Source organism: Hylobates moloch, unplaced genomic scaffold (assembly GCF_009828535.3).
Source record: "Hylobates moloch isolate HMO894 unplaced genomic scaffold, HMol_V3 SCAFFOLD_12, whole genome shotgun sequence".
NCBI lineage: Eukaryota > Metazoa > Chordata > Mammalia > Primates > Hylobatidae > Hylobates > Hylobates moloch.
Genome location: NW_026652287.1, coordinates 21,120,279 through 21,146,730, shown reverse-complemented (window position 1 = coordinate 21,146,730; position 26,452 = coordinate 21,120,279). Strand labels below are relative to the sequence as shown.

The 26,452-nt window shown below is 46.5% G+C and overlaps 1 protein-coding gene across 1 annotated transcript in view; it reads left to right on the top strand.

Annotated features, from left to right (window-relative positions):
- Positions 1 to 9,924, top strand: part of ALDH2 (aldehyde dehydrogenase 2 family member) — a 38,080-nt gene extending 28,156 nt beyond the window's left edge. Inside the window, exons 10-13 of the mRNA XM_032168656.2 lie at positions 1,096 to 1,260; positions 3,213 to 3,370; positions 7,136 to 7,250; positions 9,487 to 9,924. Coding sequence (XP_032024547.1) covers positions 1,096 to 1,260; positions 3,213 to 3,370; positions 7,136 to 7,250; positions 9,487 to 9,519 — 471 coding nt within the window. The 3' untranslated portion in view covers positions 9,520 to 9,924. The remainder of the gene's footprint in view (positions 1 to 1,095; positions 1,261 to 3,212; positions 3,371 to 7,135; positions 7,251 to 9,486) is intronic.
- Positions 9,925 to 26,452: the final 16,528 nt, after the last annotated feature.

The following is a 26,452-nucleotide window of genomic DNA, read 5'->3' as shown; positions in this document are numbered from 1 at the left end:
TGGAGTGCAGTGGCATGATCTCGGCTCACTGCAACCTCCACCTCCCTGGTTCAAGCGATTCTCCTGCCTCAGCCTCCCGAGTAGCTGGGACTACAGGCACGTGCCACCATGCCAAGCTAAGTTTTGTATTTTTAGTAGAGACGGGGTTTCACTGTGTTGGCCAGGCTGGTCTCGAACTCTTGACCTCATGATCGGCCTGCCTTGGCCTCCCAAAGTGCTGGGATTACAGGCGTGAGCCACTGCACCCGGCCCAAGCTTTCCTTCTTTTTACAGAATATCTTGGGCCATCTTTCTGTGTCAGTTCACAGATCTATTAGTGGCAACCGAATATATTGGATGCACCGTAATAATTTTAACCAACCCCTCTACTGATTTATACTTAGAATTGTTTCCATCTTTTGCCTTTATAAAATGCTCCCCCAGCCTGGGCAACAAGGCAAAACCCTGTCTCTACTAAAAATACAAAAATTAGCCCAGCATAGTGGCGTATGCCTATAGTCCCAGCTACTCGGAAGGCTGAGGTGGGAGGATCATTTGAGTATGGGAGACGGAGATTGCAGTGAGTGGAGATTGCACCACTGCACTCCAGCCTGGGTGACAGAGTGAGACCCCGTCTCAAAAACAAAAATACAAAAAAAAAAAAAAATACTCCCTAGTGAATATCCTTGTTCATTTCTCTTTGTGCATATGTAGAATAAATTCCTGGAAGTTAAATAGCTGGGCCAAAGGGTCTGAGCATATAATTTTTGAGCAATATTAATAAACCACTTGCTCTAAAGGCTGTATCAGCCTGTCATCCTTCTAACAGTGTATGTAACAGTCTCTTGCTATCAGTGTATTTTCTTCCTAAACTTTTTGGTAATCTTATAGTTGAAAAGTAAAAATTGATTTGATGTCCTTTTCTCTGGTAGGCTGAGGAAGTTGGGCCTTTTTTGTGTTTTCTGTTATTGGCCCTGTGTGTTTCCTCTTCTGATCTTGCTTACTCATGACGTTGGTCCATTTCCCAGTTGTCTTGTTGCCGCATAATTCTAAGCCTGAGGCCTAGGAGAGGTCTGAATCCGATGTCTCCATAACTCTGGGTTCCTTCTCCCACAGGTGGATGAAACTCAGTTTAAGAAGATCCTCGGCTATATCAACACGGGGAAACAAGAGGGGGCGAAGCTGCTGTGTGGTGGGGGCATTGCTGCTGACCGTGGTTACTTCATCCAGCCCACCGTGTTTGGAGACGTGCAGGATGGCATGACCATCGCCAAGGAGGAGGTGAGCACCTGGGGCCGGTGCTTTGGGAACGTTCTTGGCGGGAGGTGAGGTAAACAGTTCAGCCTGGCATCCTGACGCTGTCACCCATCTGCTAGCTTGGGGCCAGATCTCGAGTTATGCCCAGAACCAGTGCCCATAACAAGTTATTCATAGTATGTATCTGATCTTGTCACTCCTCTTCAGCTTGTACCCTCTGTCTGGGAGATTGTCTGCATTCCTCAGCATGGCCTGCAGGCCTTCGTGTCCTGGCCCTCAGAGCCAGGAGTCTAGGAATGACACTGCCTGTTCCTTCCCATGACTTTTTTACTTTCAGTCAGCGTCTTGCTCTGTTGCCCAGACTGGAGTGCAGTGGTATAATCATGGCTCCTTATAGCCTTGAACTCCTGGGCTCAAATGATCCTCCCACCTCAGCCTCCTGAGTAGCTGGGACTACAGGTGCTCACTACTATGCCTGGCTAATTTTTAAAAAAATTTTTAGTAGAGGTTGGGCGCAGTGGCTCACGCCTGTAATCCCAACACTTTGGGAGGCCAAGGCGGGTGGATCACCTGAGTCAGGAGTTCGAGACCAGCCTGGCCAACATGGCGAAACCCTGTCTATATTAAAAATAAAAAATTAGCCCGGCGTGGTGGTGCTTGCTTGTAATCCCAGCTACTCTGGAGGCTGAGGCAGGAGAATCGCTTGAACCCGGGAGGCAGGGGTTGCAGTGAGCTGAGGTCATGCCACTGCACTCCAGCCTGGGCAACAGAGCAGGACTCCATCTCCGATTTTAGCCACGCCTGGCTAATTTTTGTATTTTTATTAGAGACAGGGTTTCACCATGTTGATCAGGCTGGTCTCGAACTCCTGACTTCGTGATCTGCCTGCCTCGGCCTCCCAAAGTGCTGGGATTACAGGCATGAGCCACCACGCCCGGCTTGTTTTTTCTCTTCTTTTTTTGAGATGGAGTCTCACTCTGTCGCCAGGCTGGAGTGCAGTGGCACGATCTCGGCTCACTGCAACCTCTGCCTCCCAGGTTCAAGCGATTCTCCTGCCTCAGCCCCTACTAGTAACTGGGATTACAGGCGCACACCACCACATCCAGCTAATTTTTCTTATTTTTAGTAGAGATGGGGTTTCACCATTTTGGCCAGGCTGGTCTCGAACTCCTGACCTCAGGTGATCCACCTGCCTCAGCCTCCCAAAATGCTGGGATTACAGGTGTGAGCCATCATGCCCGGCCAATTTTTTTTTTTTTTTTTTTTTGAGTAAAGACAAGGTCTCACTGTGTTTGCCAGGCTGGACTCGAACTCCTAGACTCAAGTAGTTCTCCCACCTTGGCCTCCCAAAGTGCTGGGATTACAGGCATGAGCCACAATGCCCAGCTGACTTAAATTGTTTGACACTAAATCTATGTGTCACATGTGAATAACATACCTGGCAGGAATTTTTTTTTTTTTTTTTTTTTTTTTTTTTTGAGACGGAGTCTTGCTCTGTCGCCCAGGCTGGAGTGCAGTGGCGCGATCTCGGCTCACTGCAACCTCCGCCTCCCGGGCTCACGCCATTCTCCTGCCTCAGCCTCTCCGAGTAGCTGGGACTACAGGCGCCCGCCACCACGCCCGGCTAATTTTTTGTATTTTTGGTAGAGACGGGGTTTCACCGTGGTCTCGATCTCCTGACCTCGTGATCCGCCCGCCTCGGCCTCCCAAAGTGCTGGGATTACAAGCGTGAGCCACCGCGCCTAGAAACGGGATACTCTATGTAAAGCCTGGGGCCCACAGGAGGAAGTTGGCCCCTGTTGGCTCCATTCCCTCTGTGTTCTGCTGAGCTTGATGGCTGTTGTCTTCCCCTGGAACTGTTAAAGCATGACTGGGGGCTCATCCCCCAATCTGGAATCATCTGTTCTGCTCTGAGAGAGCTTGATGGCAGGTGCCTCCGTGTTGCCGAACCCCCCTACTCTGCTCTCTCACTCCAGATCTTCGGGCCGGTGATGCAGATCCTGAAGTTCAAGACCATAGAGGAGGTTGTCGGGAGAGCCAACAATTCCACGTACGGGCTGGCCGCAGCTGTCTTCACAAAGGATTTGGACAAGGCCAATTACCTGTCCCAGGCCCTCCAGGCAGGCACTGTGTGGTAAGAGCCTCCCAGCAGCCCCTCACAACCCAACAGAGATTCCTCAAAGGCAGGGCCTTCTGGAATCCGGTGGTCACCATCCTGGAATTTGGGGAGCTGGGCTCAGTTTCTCCTGGGTCAGGGTATGATGTCGATTTGAGAAGTCCTGCCACCTCGCCTCCGAAGGATCAAGCTTCTCTGCGGTGCAAAGGCCCTGCACCTGTCCTTGGCAGGCAGCGGGGTGGCGGGGCTCCTCCCCAGCTGCCTCAGGGCAGGAGACCAGAGCAGAGGGACCCATGATTGTGACACTGATCCTAAAAGCTTAGCCTCTGCTTCACACTTAGCCCCCACTAGGATGGCTATATTTTTATTATTTATTTATTCTTAGTTTTATTTTTTGAGACAGAAAAAAATATTCTACCCAGGCTGAAGTGCTGTGGGGTGGGATTATAGCTCACTGCAGCCTTGAACTCCTGGGCTCAAGCAATCCTCCCACCTCTGCCTCCCGAGTAGCTGGGACCACAGGTGTGTACCACCACACCTGGACAATTAAAAAAAAATTTTTTTTTTTGTAGAGATGAGATCTTGCCATGTTGCCCAGGCTGGGCTATATGTATATAATTTTTAAAGTATTGGTGAGGATGTGGAGAAACCGGAACCTTCCTATGTTGCTGATAGGAATGGAAAATGGCACACTTATTGTGGAAAATAGCTTGGGAGCTCCTCAAAAATTAAACATGAAGCCCCCATATGACCCAGCAATTCCACTCCTAGGTATTTATCCAAGAGAAAGAAAAACGTGCTCCCACATAAAAACATGTATATGAATCTTCACAGCAGCATTATTTGTAACAGCCAAAAGGTGAACACAACCCAAATGTCCATCAGTAGATGAATGGATACAGAATGTGATCTGTCCATGCAATGAAATGTGGCTCAGCCACAGAAAGGAATGAAGTAGCTGTATGAATCTGTTCTCACACTGCTGGTAAAGACATTCCAGAGACTGGGTAATTTATAAAGGAAAGAAGTTTAATGGACTCACACAGTTCCATGTGGCTGGGGAGGCCTCACAATCATGGTGGAAGGTGAAAAGCATGTCTCACGTGGTGGCAGACAAGAGAAGAGAACTTGTGCAGGGAAACTCCCCTTTATAAAACCATCAGATCTTGTGAGATTTACTCACTATCACAAGAATAGCATGGGAAAGACCTGGCCCCATGATTCAATTACCTCCCACAACACGTGGGAATTGTGGGAGCTACAATTCAAGATGAGATTTGGGTAGGGACACAGCCAAGCCATATCAGTAGTCATGCATGCAATAGCATGGATTAATCTGGAACATAACATTGAGTGAAAGAACCCAGACTGTCTGGGTGCAGTGGCTCACGCCTGTAATCCCAGCACTTTGGGAAGCCGAGGTGGGTAGGTCACTTGAGGTCAGGAGTTTGAGACCAGCCTGGCCAAGATGGTGAAACCTTATCTCTACTAAAAATACAAAATTTAGCTGGCTGTGGTGGCAGGTGCCTGTAGTCCCAGCTACTGGGGAGGCTGAGGCAGGAGAATCGCTTGAACCTGGGAGGCGGAGATTGCAGTGAGTGGAGATCATGCCACTGTACTCCAGCCTGAGTGACAGAGTAAGACTCAAAAAAAAAAAAAAAAAAAACAAAAAAACCCAGGCATAAAAGGCCACATACTGTGTGATTCCATTTACAGTATTATAAATATCTAGAATAGGCGAATCCATAGAGACAGAAAGTACATTAGTGGTTGCCAGGGGCTGGGGGAGGGAGGAATGGAGAGTGCCTGCCTCCTGGGCATAGGGTTTCTTTCAGTGTGATAGAAATGTTCTGCAATTAGACAGTGGCGATGGTCACACAACACTGTGAATATGCTGTCAACCAGTGATTGTACACTTTAAAATGGTGAATTTTAGGCTGGGTGCAGTGGCTCACTCCTGTAATCCCAGCACTTTGGGAGGCCAAGGTGGACAGATCACGAGATCAGGAGATCGAGACCATCTTGGCCAACATGGTGAAACCCCGTCTCTACTAAAAATACAAAAATTAGGCCTGGGCGTGGTGGCTTACACCTGTAATCCCAGCACTTTGGGAGGCCGAAGTAGGTGGAACATGATGTCAGGAGTTCAAGACCAGCCTGACCAACATGGTGAAACCCCGTTTCTACTAAAAGTGCACAAATTAGACAGGCGTGGTGGCGTGTGCCTGTAATCCCAGCTACTTGGGAGGCTGAGGCAGGAGAATCGCTTGAACCCGGGAGGCGGAGGTTGCAGTGAGTTGAGATCGTGCCATTGCACTCCAGCCTGGGTGACAGAGCAAGACTCTGTCTCAAAAAAAAAAAAAAAAAATTAGCCTGGTGCAGTGGTAGGCACCTGTAATCCCAGCTACTCAGGAGGCTGAGGCAGGAGAATCACTTGAAACTTAGAGGCAGAAGTTGCAGTGAGCCGAGATCACACCACTGCACTCCAGCTTGGCCATAGAGTGAGACTCTGTCTCAAAAAAAGAAAAAGAAAAAGGGCGGGGCGCTGTGGTTCACGCCTGTAATCCCAGCACTTTGGGAGGCCAAGGCGGGTGGATTGCAAGGTCGGGAGATCAAGACCATCCTGGCTAACACAGTGAAACCCCGTTTCTACTAAAAATACAAAAAATTAGCCGAGTGTGGTGGCGGGCACCTGTAGTCCCAGCTACTCAGGAGGCTGAGGCAGGAGAATAGTGTGAACCTGGGAGGCGGAGCTTGCAGTGAGCCGAGATCGCGCCACTGCACTCCAGCGTGGGTGACAGAGCGAGACTGTCTCAAAAAAAAAAAAAAGAAAAGAAAAGAAAAATAGGCCGAGCGTGGTGGCTCACACCTGTAATCCCAGCATTTTGGGAGGCCAAGGCAGGCATATCACGAAGTCAAGAGTTTGAAACCAGCCTGATCAACATGGTGAAACCTTGTCTCTACTAAAAATAGAAAGATTAGCTGGGCATGGTGGCACGCACCTATAATCCCAGCTACTCAGGAGGCTGGAGATTGGCTTGAACCTGGGAGGCGGAGGTTGCAGTGAGCTGAGATCTCACCACTGCACTCCAGCCTGGGCGACAGAGCGAAACTCCATCTCAAAAAATAATAATAATAAATAAAAATAAATAAATAAATAAATAGTGAATTTCAAATTCAAATAAAATTTAATAATTTTTTTAAATTGCAAAAAAAAATGAAAGAAAAGAAAGCCATCCAGGTGCAGTGGCTCACACCAGTAATCCCAGTGCTTTGGGAGCCTGAGGCAGGAGAATTACTTGAGGCCAGGAGTTCGAGACCAGCCTGGGCAACATAGTGAGATCCCATCTCTACAAAAAATAAAAGATAAAAAAATTAGCCAGGCATAGTGGCACATACCTGTTGTCTTAGCTACTTGGGAGGCTGAGGCAGGAGGATCACTGGAGGCCAGGAGTTGGAGATCAGCCTGGGTAACATAGTCAGACCCCGTCTCTTAAAAAAAAAAAATTTATTGTCAGGCGTGGTTGCACGTGCCTGTAGTCCAGCTACTCAGGAAGCTGAGGCAGGAGAATCTCTTGAACCCCAGATGTGGAGGTTGCAATGAGCTGAGATCACGCCACGGCAACTCCAGCCTGGGCAACAGAGAAAGATTCCATCTCAAAAAAAAAAAAAATTGTTTTTAAGTTAAAAATAAAATAAAGACTTTGGGGCAATACAGGGGGTCCTGGGAGTGTAACCCATAACCCCCAAGAGTGATTTCTGCAATTTCATTTCAAATTACAGGGTCAACTGCTATGATGTGTTTGGAGCCCAGTCACCCTTTGGTGGCTACAAGATGTCGGGGAGTGGCCGGGAGCTGGGCGAGTACGGCCTGCAGGCATACACTGAAGTGAAAACTGTGAGTGTGGGACCTGCTAGGGGCTCAGGGCCTGTTGGGGGTTCAGGGTCTGCTGGTGGCTCGGAGCCTGCTGGGGGATCGGGGTCTGTTGGGGGCTTGGGGCCTGCCAGAGGTTCAGGACCTGCCGGGGACTCAGGGCCTGCTGGAAGTTCAGGACCTGCTGGGGATTCAGGGCCTGCTGGGGGTTCAGGGCCTGCCAGGGATTTAGGGTCTGCTGGGCGGGCCACCTTTTGGCCTCTCCCTCATGCTTGAGGCCATCAGTGTTTCCTACTAATTTCCCATTTTAAGCCTGAGAAGTGACAAGAGAGGGTAAAGACCCAGCCTCTGCTCTGTCCCGTGAGAAATACTGAGGGACGTGCCCCCACCAGGCCTATACGGTCATTTGCTGGGCTTCATTATATGCCCAGGCCTGTAGAGCCTGAGAAGAGGGAGAGACCTCAGGGGGCGGAGCCAAGAGGAAAAGCTTCTAGTAAGAATCTTTTCAGATTTTCACCAGGCGCGGTGGCTTATACCTGTAATCCCAGCACTTTGGGAGGCCGAGGTGGGTGGATCACGAACAAGGTCAGGAGTTTGAGACCAGCCTGACCAACACGGTGAAACCTTGTCTCTACTAAAAATACAAAAATTAGCCAGGCGTGGTGGCTCATGCCTGTAATCCCAGCATTTTGGGAGGCCAAGATGCGCGGATCACTTGAGGTCAGGAGTTCGAGACCAGCCTGGTCAACATGGTGAAACCCCATCTCTACTAAAAATGCAAAAATTGGCCAGGCTGGTGGCCATGTCTGTGGTCACAGCTACTTGGGAGGCTGAGACAAGAGCTGTCTGAACCCGGGAGGCGGAAGTTGCAGTGAGCTGAGATTGCACCACTGTACTCCAGCCTGGGCAACAGAGCAAGACTCTGTCTCAAAAAAACAAACAAACAGACCGGGCATGGTGGCTTACGCCTGTAATCCCAGCACTTTGGGAGGCCGAGGCGGGCAGATCACAAGGTCAGAAGATGGAGACCATCCTGGCTATGGTGAAACCCCGTCTCTACTAAAAATACAAAAAATTAGCCAGGCATGGTGGCGGGCGCCTGTAATCCCAGCTACTTGGGAGGCTGAGGCAGGAGAATGGTGGGAACCCGGGAGGTGGAGCTTGCAGTGAGCCGAGATGGTGCCATTGCACTCCAGCCTGGGCGACAGAGCGAGACTCTGTCTCAAAAAACAAAACAAAACACCTGAACACACAAAACACAAAAATTAGCCAGGCTTGGTTGTAGGTGCCTGTAGTCCCACCTACTCGGGAGGCTGAGACAGGAGAATTGCTTGAACCTGGGAGGCGGAGGTTGCAGTGAGCCGAGATTGTGCCACTGCACTCCAGCCTGGGCAACAGAGTAAGACTGTCTCAAAAAAAAAAAAAAAAAAAAAATTTAAGAAACCTCACTCTGCTTGCCGTAGGGAGAATGGACCATCCAGTAAGAGGAGGGATGAGGGAGCTGTCAGGAGACTGCTCCAAGGAGAAAGATGGTGGTTTGGATTGGAGTGGTGCAGTGCAGGTGGAGAAAAGAGAGTATATGTGACGGGAAGCCAGGAGTAGAATTGGCGACTCTGGATATAGAGAGGAAAAGCAAAACTAGGAATCAAAGATGGCACCCAGGTTTCCAAGGAGGGTTGAGTGGTGACGCCAGTCCTGTGATAGGGAACACTGGATGAAGTACTGTGGTTCTCTTTAGGGTTGTGTTTGGGGTACCTGTCCAAACCCAAGAGGTGATGTGGAGAACACATCTAGGGAGATGGGCTTGGAGCTCCAGGGGCAAGACCCAGATTTGCAATAGAAATTCTGACATCCTTGGCCTATAACTGTTCATCAAAATCATAGTTACAGGCCACATGTGGTGGCTCACGCCTATAATCTCAGCACTTTGGGAGGCCCAGACAGGCAGAATGCTTGAGCCCAGGAGTTCGAGACAAGCCTGGGCAACATAGTGAGACCCCATCTCTAATAAAAATACAAAAAGTTAGCTGGGTGTTATGGTGCACGCCTGTAGTCCCAGCTACTTGGGAGGCTGAGGTGGGAGGATTGCTTGAGCCAGGAGGTCAAGGCAGTAGTGAGCTGTAATTGCACCCCTGTACTCCAGTCTGGGGAAAAAAAAGGAAAAGAGCTTTCTGCTAACACTCAGTCAGCTCCTAGCTGAGGGTGCCTACAGATCACAGGGAAGCAGGAAGATCTAACGGCTTCTTTGTCCCCCTTACAGGTCACAGTCAAAGTGCCTCAGAAGAACTCGTAAGAACCATGCAAGCTTCCTCCCTCAGCCATTGATGGAAAGTTCAGCAAGATCAGCAACAAAACCAAGAAAAATGATCCTTGAGTGCTGAATATCTGAAAAGAGAAATTCTTCCTACAAAATCTCTCGGGTCAAGAAAGTTCTAGAATTTGAATTGATAAACATGGTGGATTGGCTGAGGGTAAGAGTATATGGGGAACCTTTTAAATGACAACAATACTGCTAGCTTTCAGGGTGATTTTTAAAAAATAGATTCAAATGTCTTATCCTCTCTCTGAAACGCTTCCTGTAACTCGCGTTTATAGGGGAAGAAAAAGCCACTGTTTACAATTATATCAGCATCAAGGCAACTGCTACACCCTGCTTTGTATTCTGGGCTAAGATTCATTAAAAACAAGCTACTCTTAACTTACTGGGTAACTCTTTGTCCATCTCAATAACCAAAGGAAGGCGGGCGTGGTAGCTCACGCCTGTAATCCCAGCACTTTGGGAAGCCGAGGCGGGTGGATCACTCGAGGTCAGGAGTTTGAGACCAGCCTGGCCAACGTAGTGAAACCCTGTCTCTCACTAAAAATACACAAATTAGGCAGTCATGGTGGCTGGCACCTGTAATCCCAGCTACTTGGGAGGCTGAGGCAGGAAAATTGGTTGAACCTGGGAGGTGGAGGTTGCAGTGAGTGGAGATCACACCACTGCACTCCAGCCTGGGAGTCAGAGCGAGACTCCATCTCAAAAAAAGTAGATAAATAAAATAGCCTAAGGAAACGCTGGCAGGCAGCAATGATATGGCACACTGGATATGATTTCTGCCCCTCCTCTGCTGTGGATAAACAGCTTCTGTTTCGTGCATATACTTTTTTATTTTAATTACAACAGTAAGAATGTGCTTGAATGTTTCATGCATTTAACTTGTTTCATGCATTTAACTTCTGGCCTGCTTACCTGTAGCAGGCTCTGAGATGTGCTCTAGAGACAGAACCTAAACATGATGTCCAAGAGAGGGGAGAAGTAAGCCAGAAAAGAGATACTGAATGTCCAGTGTTCTCAAATGTTTTTTTTTTTTTTGAGACAGGGTCTTGCTCTGTCATCCAGGCTGGAGTGCAGTGGCACGATCATAGCTCACTGCTGCCTCGACCTCCTGGGCTCAAATGATCCTTCTGCCTCAGCTTCCTGGGCTAATGTTTGTATTTTTTGTGGAGGTGGGGTTTTGTTATGTTGCCCAGGCTGTTTTCAAACTCCTGGACTCAAGTGATCCTCCCGCCTCAGCCTCCTAAGGTGCTGGGATTACAGGTGTGAGCCACTGTGCCCAGTTCAGTTCTCAGTAAAAACGTGATCAGGCCAAATAAAAGTGACATTAGCCAATTTCATAATAGATTGATTTGGAAACCAGATGTCAATTTACTCATCTTAAGTGAGATCTGTATCTTCAGTAACCAGACCTCTTGAGTCTACCACCCCGAACACTATCTTCCTCTAGTCAAGATACCTGGCAAGGGCCGGGCACAGTGGCTCACGCCTGTAATTCCAGCACTTTGGGAGGCCAAGGCAGGCGGGTCACCTGAGGTTGGGAGTTCGAGACCAGCCTGACCAACGGAGAAACCCCATCTCTACTGAAAATACAAAAAAAAAAACTAGCCGGGCATGGTGGCTCATGCCTGTAATCCCAGCTACTCAGGAGGCTGAGGCAGGAGAATCGCTTGAACCTGGGAGGCGGAGGTTGCAGTGAGCCAAGATTACTCCATTGCACTCCAGCCTGGGCAACAAGAGCGAAACTCCGTCTCAAAATATAAATAAATAAGAAAAAGAAGAAATGGAAGCTGGGTTCAAGAGGGCAATCAGCAGTCTCTACCATCATGTGAAACACCACTCTGTGATTTGACAGTCTTGACAACGTATTTTCTTTTTTTTTTTTTTTTGAGACTGAGTCTCAGTCTGTCGCCCCAGCTGGAGTGCAGTGACGTGATCTTGGCTCACTGCAACCTCTGCCTCCTGGGTTGGAGCAATTCTCCTGCCTCAGCCTCCTGAGTAGCTGGGATTACAGGTGTGTGCCACCATGCCTGGCTAATTTTTGTGTTTTTAGTAGAGACGGGGTTTTGCCATGTTGGCCAGGCTGGTGTTGAAGGCCTGACCTCAGGTAATCCACCCACCTCTGCCTCCCAGAGTACTGGGATTACGAGTATGAGCCACCGTGCCTGGCCAACAACGCGTTTTCAATATACTCCCCAAACTACAGCAAACTCCTCTTTACTCAGGATTTAGGGAGATGCCCTACTTATGCCTAACTTTATCACCAGCTTAACCCTCATCTCATTATATAGGATGATATTACTTCTAGGAAGATTTTCTATGTATGGAGAGTGCATCATTTAAGAGTATTTTAGGCCCAGGCACTGTGGCTCATGCCTGTAATCCCAGCACTTTGCGAAGCTGAGGTGGGTGATTTGCTTCAGCCCACAAGTTCAAGATCAGCCTGGCCAATGTGGTGAAACCCCATCTCTACAAAAAAGTACAAAAATTAGCCGGGCGTGGTGATGTGTGCCTGTGGTCCCAGCTACTCTGGAGGCTGAGGTGGGAGGATCACTTGAGCCCAGGAGGTCAAGGCTGCAGTGAGCTGTGATTGTGCTACTTCACTCCAGCCCAGAGTGAGACCCCATCTCTGAAAAAAACACAAAAAACAAGAAAAGAATACTGCAAAGAACCTTGGTAGTGGTGAATTGGAAAAAGCAGAGAAATGTAATATTTCTTTCCTGCTGTACTCACTGTAACTGTGAGAGAATTGGCTCTTTTAACCAACAGATAAGAAAGGAAATACTAGCTATGAAGAAATGTCTATCATGTTGATTTTGACATCCTAGACACATTAGAACATGCAAGGTTCATCCACATCGCAACATGCATCAGCACTTCCTTCCTTTTTATGGCTAAATAATATTCCACTGCATGGATATGTCACATTTTGTCTGTCCATTCATCTATTGATGGATACTTGGGTTGATTCCACCTTTGAGCTGTCGTGAATAGTGCTGCTGTGAACGCTCGTGTTTGAGTAGAACTACGCAACTACAGAAGACATCACAACAGAAGTTATTAATGTGACCAAGGAAACAATAGCAAAAATTATCATGCCTAAGGCTCTATGGACACAGTGAGTAAGTTGAGTTAGAAGCTGTTTCATGAAGTGCAAAGCAGGGGTGGTAGCCCAAGGCTGGGACAGATTAACAGGAATCCATAGCCCAGGGATGCGACCCAAAATTATCAAAGTAGAGACATTATGTGTTTGCAATGTGCTGTGATTAATGCAGTGATATAACTGGCAAGATTTACAGGTCAATTGGGTATTGTTTACCTGGAGCTGGTCCTTCTTAGCTTCCAAAAAGACATAAGGATTAGAAACACAAACCATAAATTGAGTGGTGATATTCTTTACAAATGTAACATTAAGACTGTGTTGCTTACTATTGCTATCACTGGATAGTATCCCATCCCAGATGCTGCCATTCATAAATGGGACTGCTGCCTTCTATAACGTCTCTTGGATTGGTCCTTTCCTCCCTAGATAATGCCACTGAGGAAGAGGCGGGCTAAATCCTGCTCCATGCTAAGCAATCTGGGTGGCAGACTGGGATTGGATCCCAGTGTGGTATAAAGAAGAAGCATTAAAAGCTTGCCACCAATGCCAGCGAAGTTTGTGCCATGATTTCTGATTTTCATGTTTTCCATATAGTTGACCTTTAGGTCCCCAACCCACAATGTCTCCAGTTAACATAGATTGTTTTCTAGTCAGTGGGCCAAGACATTGGGTCCATGGAGGGGGGTAGTAACTATCGAAGGGAATCCATTCCATATAGTCAGCACAATTAGGGTGATTGGGCTGGGAATGGTTGGTTAGCACACCAGCTACATTAATAGAACCAAGACTTAATAGGCACATGACTTTTCCATAATGACTCAACCATTCTTGAGCTTGAATTATAAGACAGCTATAGTTAAGTGATGTCTTTGTAGTGATACACAAGGGGAGTCCTTCTAGTGGGGGGGTATAATTAATGACATTGTTCTGAGAGTCTAACTGTTCTATGTCAGGGGGAGTTAGGGGTCCTGAAGCCCACACTCCCTGATCATGACAAATCTCAGGAGGAGTGTCACTCCAAAGTATAGGTTGTACTACTGGGGGATTGGGAACATATGCCCAAAATGTTTTTGCCTCTGCACAGGGAAAACATACCACACAGGACATTATGGCTAACATGGCCAAGAACATGGAATCAGGGGTTTTTGCCTGGCTCTGATGCTCCAGTAGTTTCTCAGCTTCCTGAGTGGTATTCTTGAGTTGCCCCCAGGTTATGGGGGTTGATGTCGTCATGACTCCGGTCAGCCTTCTCTCCATCTTTGCACTCAGGCTCAGCTGGCTCATGGCTCGTACCAGAGGGACTAGGCCCATAGTTGGCCACCCTGGGTTCCTCTAGTCTCCCGTTCCATGGTCACATGCACCTTGAGGGCACCCACACGGCTTGTCCGTCTCCCATAAAAACACAAGCATACTCTCATCCCCATGTCAGTAAATCCACCAGACCTTTCCATTGTCTTTTTTCCTGGGGATTTCAATAATACTTTCGGATAAATGTTCCTCTTTTCCTCTAGCACTTGCCAATGTCTTTCTGCTGGAGTCTTACCATCTGTACCAGGAGTCAAAAAATTTAAAGTAAATAAGGCTAAGTGTAGTTTTGTTTGAGGTGGTAACTGGTCTCCTATTCCTCCTTTCTGTTTTTCCTTTTTTTTTTGAGACGGAGTCTTGCTCTGTCACCAGGCTGGAATGCAATGGCGCGATCTTGGCTCACTGCAACCTCCGTCTCCCGGGTTCAAGTGATTCTCCTGCCTCAGCTTCCCAAGTAGCTGGGACTATAGGTGCGCATCACCACGCCCAGCTAATTTTTGTATTTTTAGTAGAGACGGGGTTTCACCATGTTGGCCAGATGGTCTCAATCTCTTGACCTCGTGATCTGCCCACCTCGGCCTCCCAAAGTGCTGGGATTACAGGCGTGAGCCACCGCACCTGGCCCCTTTCTGTTTTTTTCAACACGTGTTGTAATGTTTGATGTGCCCACTCTATAATTCCTTGTCCTCTAGGATTACAAGGATTCCTTTTTTATGGGTTATAGCTCAAAGCTGTAAGAATTTTGAAAAGCATGACTATTATAAGCGGGTCCACTGTCAGTTTTTAATTGTTTAGGTATCCCCATATGAGCAAATGATGACAGATGATGTTGCCGTACATGACCAGCTGTCTCACCTGTTTGGCATGTAGCATGCAGCATATGAGAATAAGTGTCTATAGTCAATGAACGTAGCTAAGTTTACTAAAGGCTGCTACATGTGTAACATCCATTTGCCAGATTTCATTTGGAGCCAAACCTTGTGGGTTACAACCTTCTACAGGTGTGGCTCCAGGGACATGCTGGGAAGTAGGACAGGCTTGTATTATAGCCCTAGCTTGGCTGCGAGACAAATGGAACATGCGAGTAGGGCAGAAGTACTTTGGTGCAGAGGCTTGAGCTTGCTGAAACAGAGAACTAATCAGTTTATCTGCTCTATCATTACCTAGAGATAGTGGTCCAGGAAGTTGTGTGTGAGAGCGAATATGAGAAATATGAAAAGGAGATAAGGAGAGCCAATAGTTTGTTGAAGTCTTAGAAACAAATTAAGCAGTACTGGGTCTAGTGTATTTTTAATTGTAGCAGTTTCTATGCAACTGGCTACATTTACAACATAAGTTGAATCACAGACAATGTTGATAGGATCTGCAGCTGTGAGCCGTAAAACCTGAATGACTGCAATTAACTCTGAGCGCTGAGCTGAAACCCCAGTGGTCATTATTGTTTGAGTATGTTTAGGTCCATAAATAGCTGCATGAGCTTTAGAAGAGCCATCAGTAAAACAAGTCTGGCCACCTGAAATAGGCTTGTGATGAGTAATCACAGGAAGAATGAAAGAATGAACTTTATAAAACTGCAAAATTTTGTCTGAGGGATAGTGGTTGTCTGTTGCACCCACAAAGTCTGCAAAAGTGATTTGCCAGGCTGTTGACATTTCCCAAGCTGCGGACTGTTGCTGAGAGTCTAAAGGAACAATAATTTTATCTGGATCATATCCCATAAGCATCTTTGACCTATGCCTGCCCATAGTCACAATTCGTGTAATTAAAGAAAGATAGACTTGCAAAGTTTTGACTGATTAGGTAGAAAGAGCCATTCTATTACTGTTACAGATTTGTCAAGCAGTGGCCTAAAAGTCCTTTTGGAGAGTGAGGGATAGGAAGAACAAACAAATGCAAAGGTTTTTGTGGCTCTAGCCATGAGGCATATCATTGCTGTAGCATCTGCTCTACAAGTTGTAACTCCACTTCTGCCTCTTTGGTCAATTGCTGCGGGGAATTTAAGGAAGAATCTCCTTGCAGGGTTTGATAAAGATGTGTAAGTTGATAAGTTGCAATAACTAGCATTGATCACAGCCAATTAATATCTCCTAATAATTATTGAAAATCATTTAAAGTCTGTAACCTGCATTTGTAACCTGCATTTATGGAGAACTACTTTCTGAGGCCGGACACTATCGGGGAACCTGCCCCGATATTCACGTAGGTTCTTTTCTATTTTTCCTAAGTGTTGGCCAGCTTGAGAAATAAAGGGACAGAGTACAAAAGAGAGAAATTTTAAAGCTGGGTGTCCGGGGGAGACATCACATGTCGGTAGGTTCTGTGATGCCCCACAAGCCGCAAAAAACAGCAAGTTTTTATTAGGGAGTTTCAAAAGGGGAGGGAGTATGCGAATAGGTGTGGGTCACAGACATCAGGTACTTAACAGGGTAACAGAATATTACAAGGCAAGTGGAGGCAGGGCGAGATCACAGGACCACAAGACCAGGCAAAATTAAAATTGTTAATGAAGTTTCAGGCACCATTGTCATTGATAACATCTTATCAGGAGACAGCGTTTTGAGATCAACCGGTCTGACCAAAATTTATTAGGCGGGAATTTCCTCTTCCTAATAAGCCTGGGAGCACTATGGGAGACTGGAGTCTATTTCATCTCTGCAGCCTCAACCATAAGAGACAGGTGCACCTGGGGGAGCTGTTCATAAGCCTATACCTCCAGGCGCGTATTCTCTTTCTCAGGGGTGTTCCATGCTGAGAAAAAGAATTCAGCAATATTTCTCCCATTTGCTTTTGAAAGAAGAGAAATATGGCTCTGTTCTGCCCGGCTCACTTGCAGTCAGAGTTTAAGGTTATCTCTCTTGTTCCCTGAACAATTGCTGTTATTCTGTTCTTTTTTCAAGGTGCCCACATTTCATATTGCTCAAACACATGTGCTGTACAATTTGTGCAGTTAACGCAATTATCACATTGTCCTGAAGCGACATACATCCTCCTCAGCCGACAGGATTAAGAGATTAAAGTAAAGACAGGCATAGGAAAGCACAAGGGTATTGACTGGGGAAGTGATAAGTGTCCATGATATCTTTACAATTTATGTTTAGAGATTGCAGTAAAGACAGGCATAAGAAATTACAAAAGTATTAATTTGGGGAACTAATAAATGTCCATAAAATCTTCACAATCCACGTTCTTCTGCCATGGCATCAGCCGGTCCCTCTGTTTGGGGTCCCTGACTTCCCGCAACAGTACACTCCCCTCTGTAACAATAGTTCCTAAGTATTGGTATGGGGAAGTTGTTTGCACTTTCTCTGGAGCAATTTTGAGATTCCATTTAATTAAAGCCTGTTTTGTTTCTCTGAATAACTGATGTAAAATTTGATCTGTAGGAGCAGCCAAAAGAATATCATCCATAAAGTGAATGATATACACAGTGGGAAACATATTTCAAGGCTCCTTTAATGCTCTTCCCACAAAATGCTGACAATAATGTAGGACTGTTAAGCATGCCTTGAGGTAAAACTTTCCATTGATAGTGAGAAACAGGTTCTCTATGATTAATAGAAGACAGAGAGAAGGCAAATCGAGGCTTATCCTTCTCACTTAATGGTATAGTAAAGAAACAGTCCTTAAGATCTATTACTACAAGAGGCCAGTCTCTTGGAATGGCTGCTGGGGAAGGTAAACCTTGCTGTAAGGCACCCATCGGTTTAATTTGTGCATTAATAACTCTCAAATCATGCAGTAGTCACCATCTTCCGGACTTTTTTGGAATAACAAATACCCGTGAATTTCAGGGGCTGACTTCTCTCTATGTCCTGCATTCAATTGTTCTTTTACCAACAGATGAAGTTGATATAGCTTCTCCTGTGTTAGGGGCCATTAATCCACCCATATAAGTTTGTCACAAAGCCATTCTAATGGTAAGGCAGTGGGTCGAGGAGAAATATCAATGATCCCCATCAGAAATCCTGATGTCCTAGCCCTTTTCTGTTTTTCCAGTTATAGATATCGGGTTAGGGTTTCCTTGTAGGAATTTCCCTAAACCTTTTCCACTCTGATATCCCATGTCCTTCAACATTTTAAATCCTGGGTTATCAAAGTTTTCATTTGTAAGTCTCATATCCCATGCTGTAAGTCTTGACTCCATAAATTGATAGCTATATTTGCAACATAAGGCTGGAAAGTACAAGATTGTCCATCCAGACCAAGACAAGGTAAAATCTCAGCACTCTGTTGAACACTTTTAGCTGCTCCTACTCCCACTAGGGATGTGGAGGTTAGTCTGAGAGGCCATGCTGGGGGCCAGTCTTTACTGGATATTACTGACACATCAGCTCCTGTGTCCATAAGCCCATACAATTTCTTTCCTTTACTTTGTACTACACAGCTGGGTCTATTAGAAGCTATAGGTTGTGATACATAGATTTCTCATGTGGTCGTGCTCCCAAACCCTTTATTTCCTCATTTCTCCTTTCATGGAGAAGGGTGTAATTTGCAGGGAATAAGCAATAATTGAGCAATATATTCTCCCGGTTCAAAAACCCAAAGATCTTGTGACATTAAAACTACTTGAATTTCTCCTTCATAATCAGAGTCAACTACTCCTGGGACTACAGTAATGCCTTGCAAGTTAAGGCAGCTTTTGCCTAAAATTAGTCCCATGTATCCTGCTGGTAAAGGTCCCCAAATGCCAGTGGGAGCTTTGATAGGTTTGTCTCCACCAACTAATGTAATTCTTTCTCTGACTGGAAGATCTAATCCTGCACTTCTTGGTGTTCCTGGGGTGAGGGAATCAATGTTCCTCCTGGGACCCACCCCTGAAGTGGGGTTGTGGTCTGAACTGGGAATGCCCTCATTGTTTGAGGGGCCCAGGTCCAGGCCCCCTTCTCGTTTCCTGACAGGTATGTGCGGTTTTGATGAAATTTTGAGCGGCATTGAATAGCCCAGTGATTTCCTTTGTTACAGCAAGGACAGAGTCCTGGCTTTTTTCCTCTGGGCCAGGTGGGGTGGGGGGCACTGCATTATAAGGTCCTTTCTGCCCTGAGATCAGGCAGCATTCCTTTTTTAAATGTCCAGTTTTTCCACAATTATAACATTTTCCCACTTTAGGGTTTGACCCTTGGCTCCTTTTAGATTTGTCAACTACTAAATTAGCCGTTGCTTGAGCTAAAATTGCAGAGCAATGAAGCTCAGTTCCTACACCCTGACAAGTTCCGAGAAAATTTCCCAAGTTTTGTACACCTCACAGGTGCCAGTGCACGTTTACAATCCACGTTTGCATTCTCAAAAGCTAAAGTTAAGGTTAGCATTTCTGTGGCAGCGGTATGAGGAATTTGATGCTTCACTGCCTCTTGTAATCTTGCAAGGCTCCTGTGACCCTTGCATGAGATGTAAAAAGGATTGTACTGGGACTCCCTCTTCTGGAATTGTGGCCGAGGTGTGTTTAGCAGCCTGTGCACACTGCTGATAAGCAACATCTGGGAGTGCCATTTGACATTCCAGGTCTGAATAAGGACCATTACCTAACAGCATACTCTCTGTAATGTTTCCGTGTCCAGGAGCATGATTCTGTCTAGCCTGGTCTGCACACATTTCTTGCCAATTTAAATTCCAAGTCAGGTATGCAGTAGCAGACAAACAAGTGCAAGCCAAATGTTTTACATCAAAGGGTAGAAGGTGCATAGCACCAAATACAGATTCTAGCAATCCTAAAGTGAATGGGCTCTGTACCCCATTATTAATTACACTAGTTTTTAATTCCTTCAACAACGTAAACTCTAGTGGGGTGTGTTCATGAATAAACTGCTGTGGATTGTTTGGATCAGGCCTTATGGAAATAGGAAAAGTGCAAGGCAGCAGAGCGTAAAATTCTTTGTATTGAGGTCTCTATTTCTGCTACTGAAGGAGGAGGTACAGATGTTTCTGCCACTGGAGGGGGCGGTATAGGCCAATTTTTATCCTCCCTCTCCTGTTTTTTATTTTCAATTAGTGCTGTCGGTGGGACAACAGATTCTTTCAGATTTTTAGACTCAGAACATGACTCCTGCTGTCCAGCAGAATAAGAAGGAGATAATGGCAGAAGGACAGTACAAACTAAACTCCTAGTGGAGAAAGCAGAAGAATCGACTTTAAGACCTTTTTGATGAGCCTGTTTTAATCCTTCTCCTGCTCTGTGCCAATTTTCTACATCAAGAGTGCCTGCCTGTGGAAACCATGGGTTATGCATAATAACCTCCTGCAGCATCTTAGTTAATGTCTGAGAATTAACCTGAGCACCAGATTGTTTCAACAAAACTTTAAGCAACTGCACGTTTTTTTTTCAACAGACAAATTCTGCCCCATGTTACCTGATTCAGAAAACTTCCCATTCCCAGTACTTCTTTAAGAGAGCACTGACCTTATATTGCTCCCAGTACCTCTTTAGGGCACTGACCTTATATCTGCTGCCAGTGGACTCATCCCACGGTCCCCAATCGTCTTGTCAATTTCAGCTTCTGTGCTCCAACAGAACTTCTTCATTCATGTCCTTGGAGTCCCTGTTCTGGGGTGTCACTTTGATGCGTGAACGGACCTTGGTGGACTGAACAAAGGGGGACGAATGCGAGAATAAAGATAAAGACAAAAAAGCTTTGGAAGAAGGGGTCAGGGGGCTCCTTGCTTCTAGTGAACAAGGGCCCTGAGCTTTAGAGCCCTTCGTATTTATTGGGTAAAGGAGATAGGGAGAAGGGCGGGTGGTTGTCGGTCAGCAGCTTGATTTACAGCAGGCTTGCAAGACTGCATTCTTTGAACAGTAGGCTCTAGATGTCCCAGTAGATAACCTCAAGGTGCACAGTGCCACGGAGTGATTGCCCTCAGCAAACCTTCTGGCGGCTGGAGCAGAAGCAAGTTTGCCCACATTCTGCATTCATGATAAACCGTTTGCTGTTTGATCATATAGCCTCAGTGGAATGCTGAGTTGGTCATGACCCATGGGCATTCAGCTCTCTATGAAAAGGAGTCTGGCATCTCTCTTGCTCCCTCCTGCCATGGGATATGCCAGCTCCCCCTTTGCCTTCTGACAGGATTTCTAAGCTTCCTGAGGCTTCACTGGAAGCAGAACAGATGCTAGTGCTGTGCTTGTACAGCCTGCAGAACCATGAGCTAAATCAATCTCGTTTCTTTATAAATTACTCAGCTTCACAGCTGGGCATGGTGGCTCATGCCTGTAATCCCAGCACTTTGGGAGGCCGAGGTAGGTGGATTACTGAGGTCAAGAGTTCAAGACCAGCCTGACCAACATGGTATAACCCCATCTCTAATAAAAATACAAAAATTAGCCAGGCATGGTAGGGCATGCCTGTAATCCCAGCTACCAGGAGGCTGAGGCATAAGAATTGCTTGAACCCAGGAGGCAGAGGTTGCAGTGGGCCAAGATCGTGCCACTGCACTCCAGCCTAGGCAACAGAGCCAGACCCTGTCTCAAAAAAAAAAAAAAAAAATTACTCAGCTTCAGGTATTCTTTTATAGCAATGCAAAACAGACTAACACACAGTCTTTTTTTCTCAGCTGTAAAGTGAGAATAATCATTGCAAAATGAGATATTAGAATTCTTTGGAATCATGGCTCCTCAGCAGCTTCACAAGGCTACCATGTGGAGCTGTTGTTCAGTGGGTATAGAGTTTCAGTTTTGCAACATGAAAAAGTTCTTGAGACTGGCTGCACAACAGTGTGGACATACTTAACGTTACTGAATTGTACTCTTAGAAATCGTTAGGATGAAGCTGGGCACAGTGGCTTATGCCTGTAATCCCAGTACTTTGGGAGGCAGAGGCGGGTGGATCATCTGAGGTCAGGAGTTTGAGACCAGCCTGGTCAACATGGTGAAACCCCGTCTCTACTAAAAATACAAAAAATTACTCGGGCATGGTGGTGGGTGCCTGTAATCCCAGCTATTCGGGAGGCTGAGGCAGGAGAATCGCTTGAACCCAGGAGGCGGAGGTTGCAGTGAGCCGAGATTGCACCATTGCACGCCAGCCTAGGTGAAAGAGCGAGACTCCATCTCAAAGAAAAAAGAAATGGTTAGGCTGGTACATTTTATGTTATGCATTGTTTCTCAGAATAACAAAATTTTTAAGGAAATGACCACCACGTGAGATACCTAAAAAGCTGTCCCAGGAGAGGGATGATATTTATTCTGTGAGCTCTGAAAGGGGAGACAGGAGCCAGTTAGCAACCACTGAGTGCTCCAGCTGGCCCACAGAGCCCCAGCATGGATGCTGCACCTGAGGTGAGGCTGGCCTTGGAGACCTCTGGGCCCCTTCCAGCTCAGAGGTCTGAAGGATTTGAGCTGAGTCAGGTCAGCAGATGCTGGAACTTTCCATTCACAGACTGTCCAGTTTTGCTATATTTGAGGAACAGAAACAGGTCAGAAACCAGGGCATGCTCTCATACTACTAGGAAAACATAATGTGATACAACCTTTATTATTATCATTTATATTAGTATTATTTTTAAATTTTGTTATTATTTCTTTTTCTTTTTTTTTTTGAGATGGATTTTCCCTCGTTGCCCCAGCTGGACTGCACTTGCACAGTCTCGGCTCATTGCAACCTCTGCCTCCCAGTTTCAAACAATTCTCCTGCCTCAGTCTCCTGAGTAGCTGGGACTACAGGCATGCACCACCATGCCCAGCTAATTTTTGTATTTTTAGTAGAGATGGGGTTTCTCCATGTTGGCCAGGCTGGTCTCAAACTCCTGACCTCAGGTGATCCGCCCGCCTCAGCCTCCCAAAGTGCTGGGATTACAGGCATGAGCCACCATGCCCAATCTTTTTATTTATTTTATTGAGATAAAGTCTTGCTATGTTGCTCAGGCTGGTCTTGAACTCCTGGCCTTCCAGAGTGCCGAGATTACAGGTGTGAGCCAAGGTACCCAAAAGGCACAACCTTCCTGGCAGGCATTCACGACTAAGAACTTAATCCAAGAACACAATCGGCCAAGCGTGTGAAGTTAGAGAAGAGCACTGTTGTTGTGAACTTCAACCAATGAAGATGGCCTGAGAAAAACCGGTGACAGCTCGGCAGCATTCAGAAGGATGAGACATCACTCCAACTGAGCCACGAAAATAGGGTCTGGAGGCAGGGAACATAAGCCCAATTCACACTTCAGCTATGACAGGAAATATCCTCTCCATTTACATAGGGCGTACACCAAGTAAATGACTTCGTAACTTTACCTCATTCTCTTCTTTTACATAGGGCGTACACTGAGTAAATGACCTTGTAACTTTACTTCTTCCTCTTTATTTACATATGGCGTACACCAAGTAAATGACTTTGTAGCTTTACTTCATCCTCTTCATTTACGTAGGACATACACCAAGGAACTGATGGAAACTTCTAGAGTGTATTTAAACCCCAAAACATTCTGTAATGGGGCCCTTGAGCCCCTATGCTCAGCCTGCTACCACACTGTGGCGTATACGTTCATTTTCAATAATTTTCTTCATTTCTTTCCTTGCTTTGTGAGTTTTGTCCAATTTTTTGTTCAAGACACCAAGAACCTGGACACCCTCCACTGGTAACACAACCATCAGGCAATAGGAGTACACCTGGGAAGGACAAGGGACAGTTAGTGCAGTGAGGAATGGGAGGCAGGGCTGAGTCTCTCTGAGCTGGGAGGCTGCTCCTTCTGGCCGCTCCACAGCCTCACTGCTTCCATTTCCTGAGGCAGACAAGGACTGCCTCAGCCTGGGACAAAACGACTTCTCTGTGTCCACAGCCACCCACAATTGGCATAATGTTCCAGTCTCACTTCCCAGGAGCCTCTGAAGGGCCCAACTTGGGTCAGATGGCCATTCCTGAGCCATTCAGCTATGGCCAGGGGATGGGGTCACATGGCACCCACTTGAAGCAAGGCCTATCCTATAAGTAGGGGCTGTTGAGTGACAGGCACCATGGAGGTGTTGACATCCGCTCCTCAAAGTATGGTCCTGGACCGAGCAACAGCATCTACATCACTGGGCAGCTTCTTAGCAATGCAGAATCTCAGGCCCCACCCCACACCTAAGGAATCAGAATCTGCTTATTTATTTATTTTGATGATAGGTGCATGCCACCACACTCGGTTAATTTTTGTATTTTTAGTGGAGTCAGGGTTTCTCCACGTTGGCCAAGCTGATCTCAAACTCCCAACCTCAAGTGATCCGCCCGCCTCAGCCTGCCAAAGTGCTGGGATTACAGGCATGAGCCACCATGCCCAACCTTATTTATTTTTAATTTTTTAATTTTTAAAAATTTTTTGGAGACAGTCTTGCTCTGTCGCCCAGACTAGAGTGCAGTGGTGTGATCTTGGCTCACTGCAACCTCTGCTTCCCGGGTTCAAGCGATTCTCCTGCCTCAACCTCCTGAGTAGCTGGGATTACAGGCAGGCGCCATCACTCCTGGCTAATTTTTGTACTTTTAGTAGAGACGGGCTTTCACCATATTGGTCAGTCTGGTCTTGAACTCCTGGCCTCAAGTGATCCACCCACCTCGGCCTCCCAAAGTGCTGGGATTACAGGCATGAACCACTGTGCCCAGCCAAATTTAGTACTTCAAAACATTAAAAAATCTGTTTCTGTGGGTCGGGAGTTTGGGTATGGCTTGGCTGGATGCGCCTGGCATAGTCTCTCACAGGGCCACAATCAAGTTGTGGGCTGGGGATGCCGTCAGCTAAAGGCTCAATTTGGTGAGTATCCTTTCTAAGCTCATGTATGTGTTGGTAGTCCTTAGGTACTCACTGGCAGCTGGTAAGAGATGTTAGTTCCTCGCCATGTCTGTAATGGACTGAATAGTATATTGCCCCAAAATTCATGTTTGCACAGAAGCTCAGAATGTGACCTTATTTGGAAATAGGGTCTTTGCAGATGTAATTAAGATGAGATCATGCTGGATGATGTTGGGCCCTAAATCCAATGACTGTTTTAATAAGAGGAGAGGACACAGAGACACACAGGGAAGGCCATGTGAAGACAGAGGAAGAGCCTGGAGTGATACAGCCAAAGAATGCCAAGGACTGTCTGGAGCCACCAGAAGGAAGGAGTCTTCCCTGTAGCCTTCAGAGGGAACATGGCTTTGTTGACACTTTTTTTTTTTTTTTTTTTTTTTTTTTTTAGACAGAGTCTCACACTGTCGCCTAGGCTGGAGTGCAGTGGCGTGATCTTGACTCACTTCAAGCTGTGCCTCTTGGGTTCACGCCATTCTCCTGCCTCAGCCTCTCAAGTAGCTGGGACTACAGGAGCCCGCCACTATACCTGGCTATTTTTTTGTATTTTTAGTAGAGATGGGGTTTCACCGTGTTAGCTGAGGCAGTCTCGATCTCCTGACCTTATGATCTGCCCACCTTGGCCTCCCAAAGTGCTGGGATTACAGGAATGAGCCACTGTGCCCCATCACTTTTTTTGTTTTGTTTTGTTTTGTTTTTTGAGATAGAGCCTCGCTCTGTTACCCAGACTGGAGTGCACAGGTGCAATCTCAGTTCACTGCAACCTCTCTGCCTCCCGGGTTCAGGTGATTGTCCTGGCTCAGCCTCCAGAGTAGCTGGGATTACAGGTGCCCGCCACCATGATTGGCTAATTTTTTTTATTTTTATTTTTAGTAGAGACAGGGTTTCACCATGTTGGCCAGGCTGGTCTTGAGCTCCTGACCTCAAGTGATCTGGCTGCTTAGGCCTCCCAAAGTGCTGGGAGTACAGGAGTGAGCCACAGTGCCCGGCCTCTGCTGACACATTCATTACAGATTTCTAGCATCTGGAGCTGTGAGGATAAACTTCTGTTGTTTTAAGCCACCCAATTTGTGATACTTTGTTACAGTAGCCTTAGGAACCAAGTGAGCTGGCTTCCCTAAGAGCAGATGAGAAAAAGAGTCAGAGGGCCCCAGTGGAAGCCAGAGTGTTTCTGTTACCTAATCTTGAACATGACATCCGTTCACTGAAAGCAAACCACTTGATCCAGCCCACATGCAGGGCAAGAGGACTACATAAGATCATAAATACCAAGAGGTGAGCATCACTGGAGGCTGTGAACCAGGGCTGCCTCACCAGCAAAAAATGGAGGAATTTCATTGCAAGAAACCGCTTTCTTCAGGGTTCTGCCTTCTCCATTCATTGATTCCTTCAACAAATAAATTTATTAAGTACCTACAATGGACTGGGTATTAGGGACATATGACCAACAAGACAAGTAAGATTCTTTCCCTTGTTGAGATTATTTAGTTACAGGATAATAGGAACATCTGATTTAGATTAGGAAAGGAGGGTATGAGCAAGGCATGTCTTTCTGAAAAAACATTATCAAGAATTGGCCAGGTGTGGTGGCTCATGCCTGTAATCCCAGCACTTTGGGAGGCTGAGGTGGGCGGATCACCTAAGGTCAGGAGTTCGAGACCAGCCTGGCCAACACGGTGAAACCCTGTCTCTACTAAAAATACAAAAATTAGCTGGGCATGGTGGCAGGTGTCTGTAATCCCAGCTACTCGGGAGGCTGAG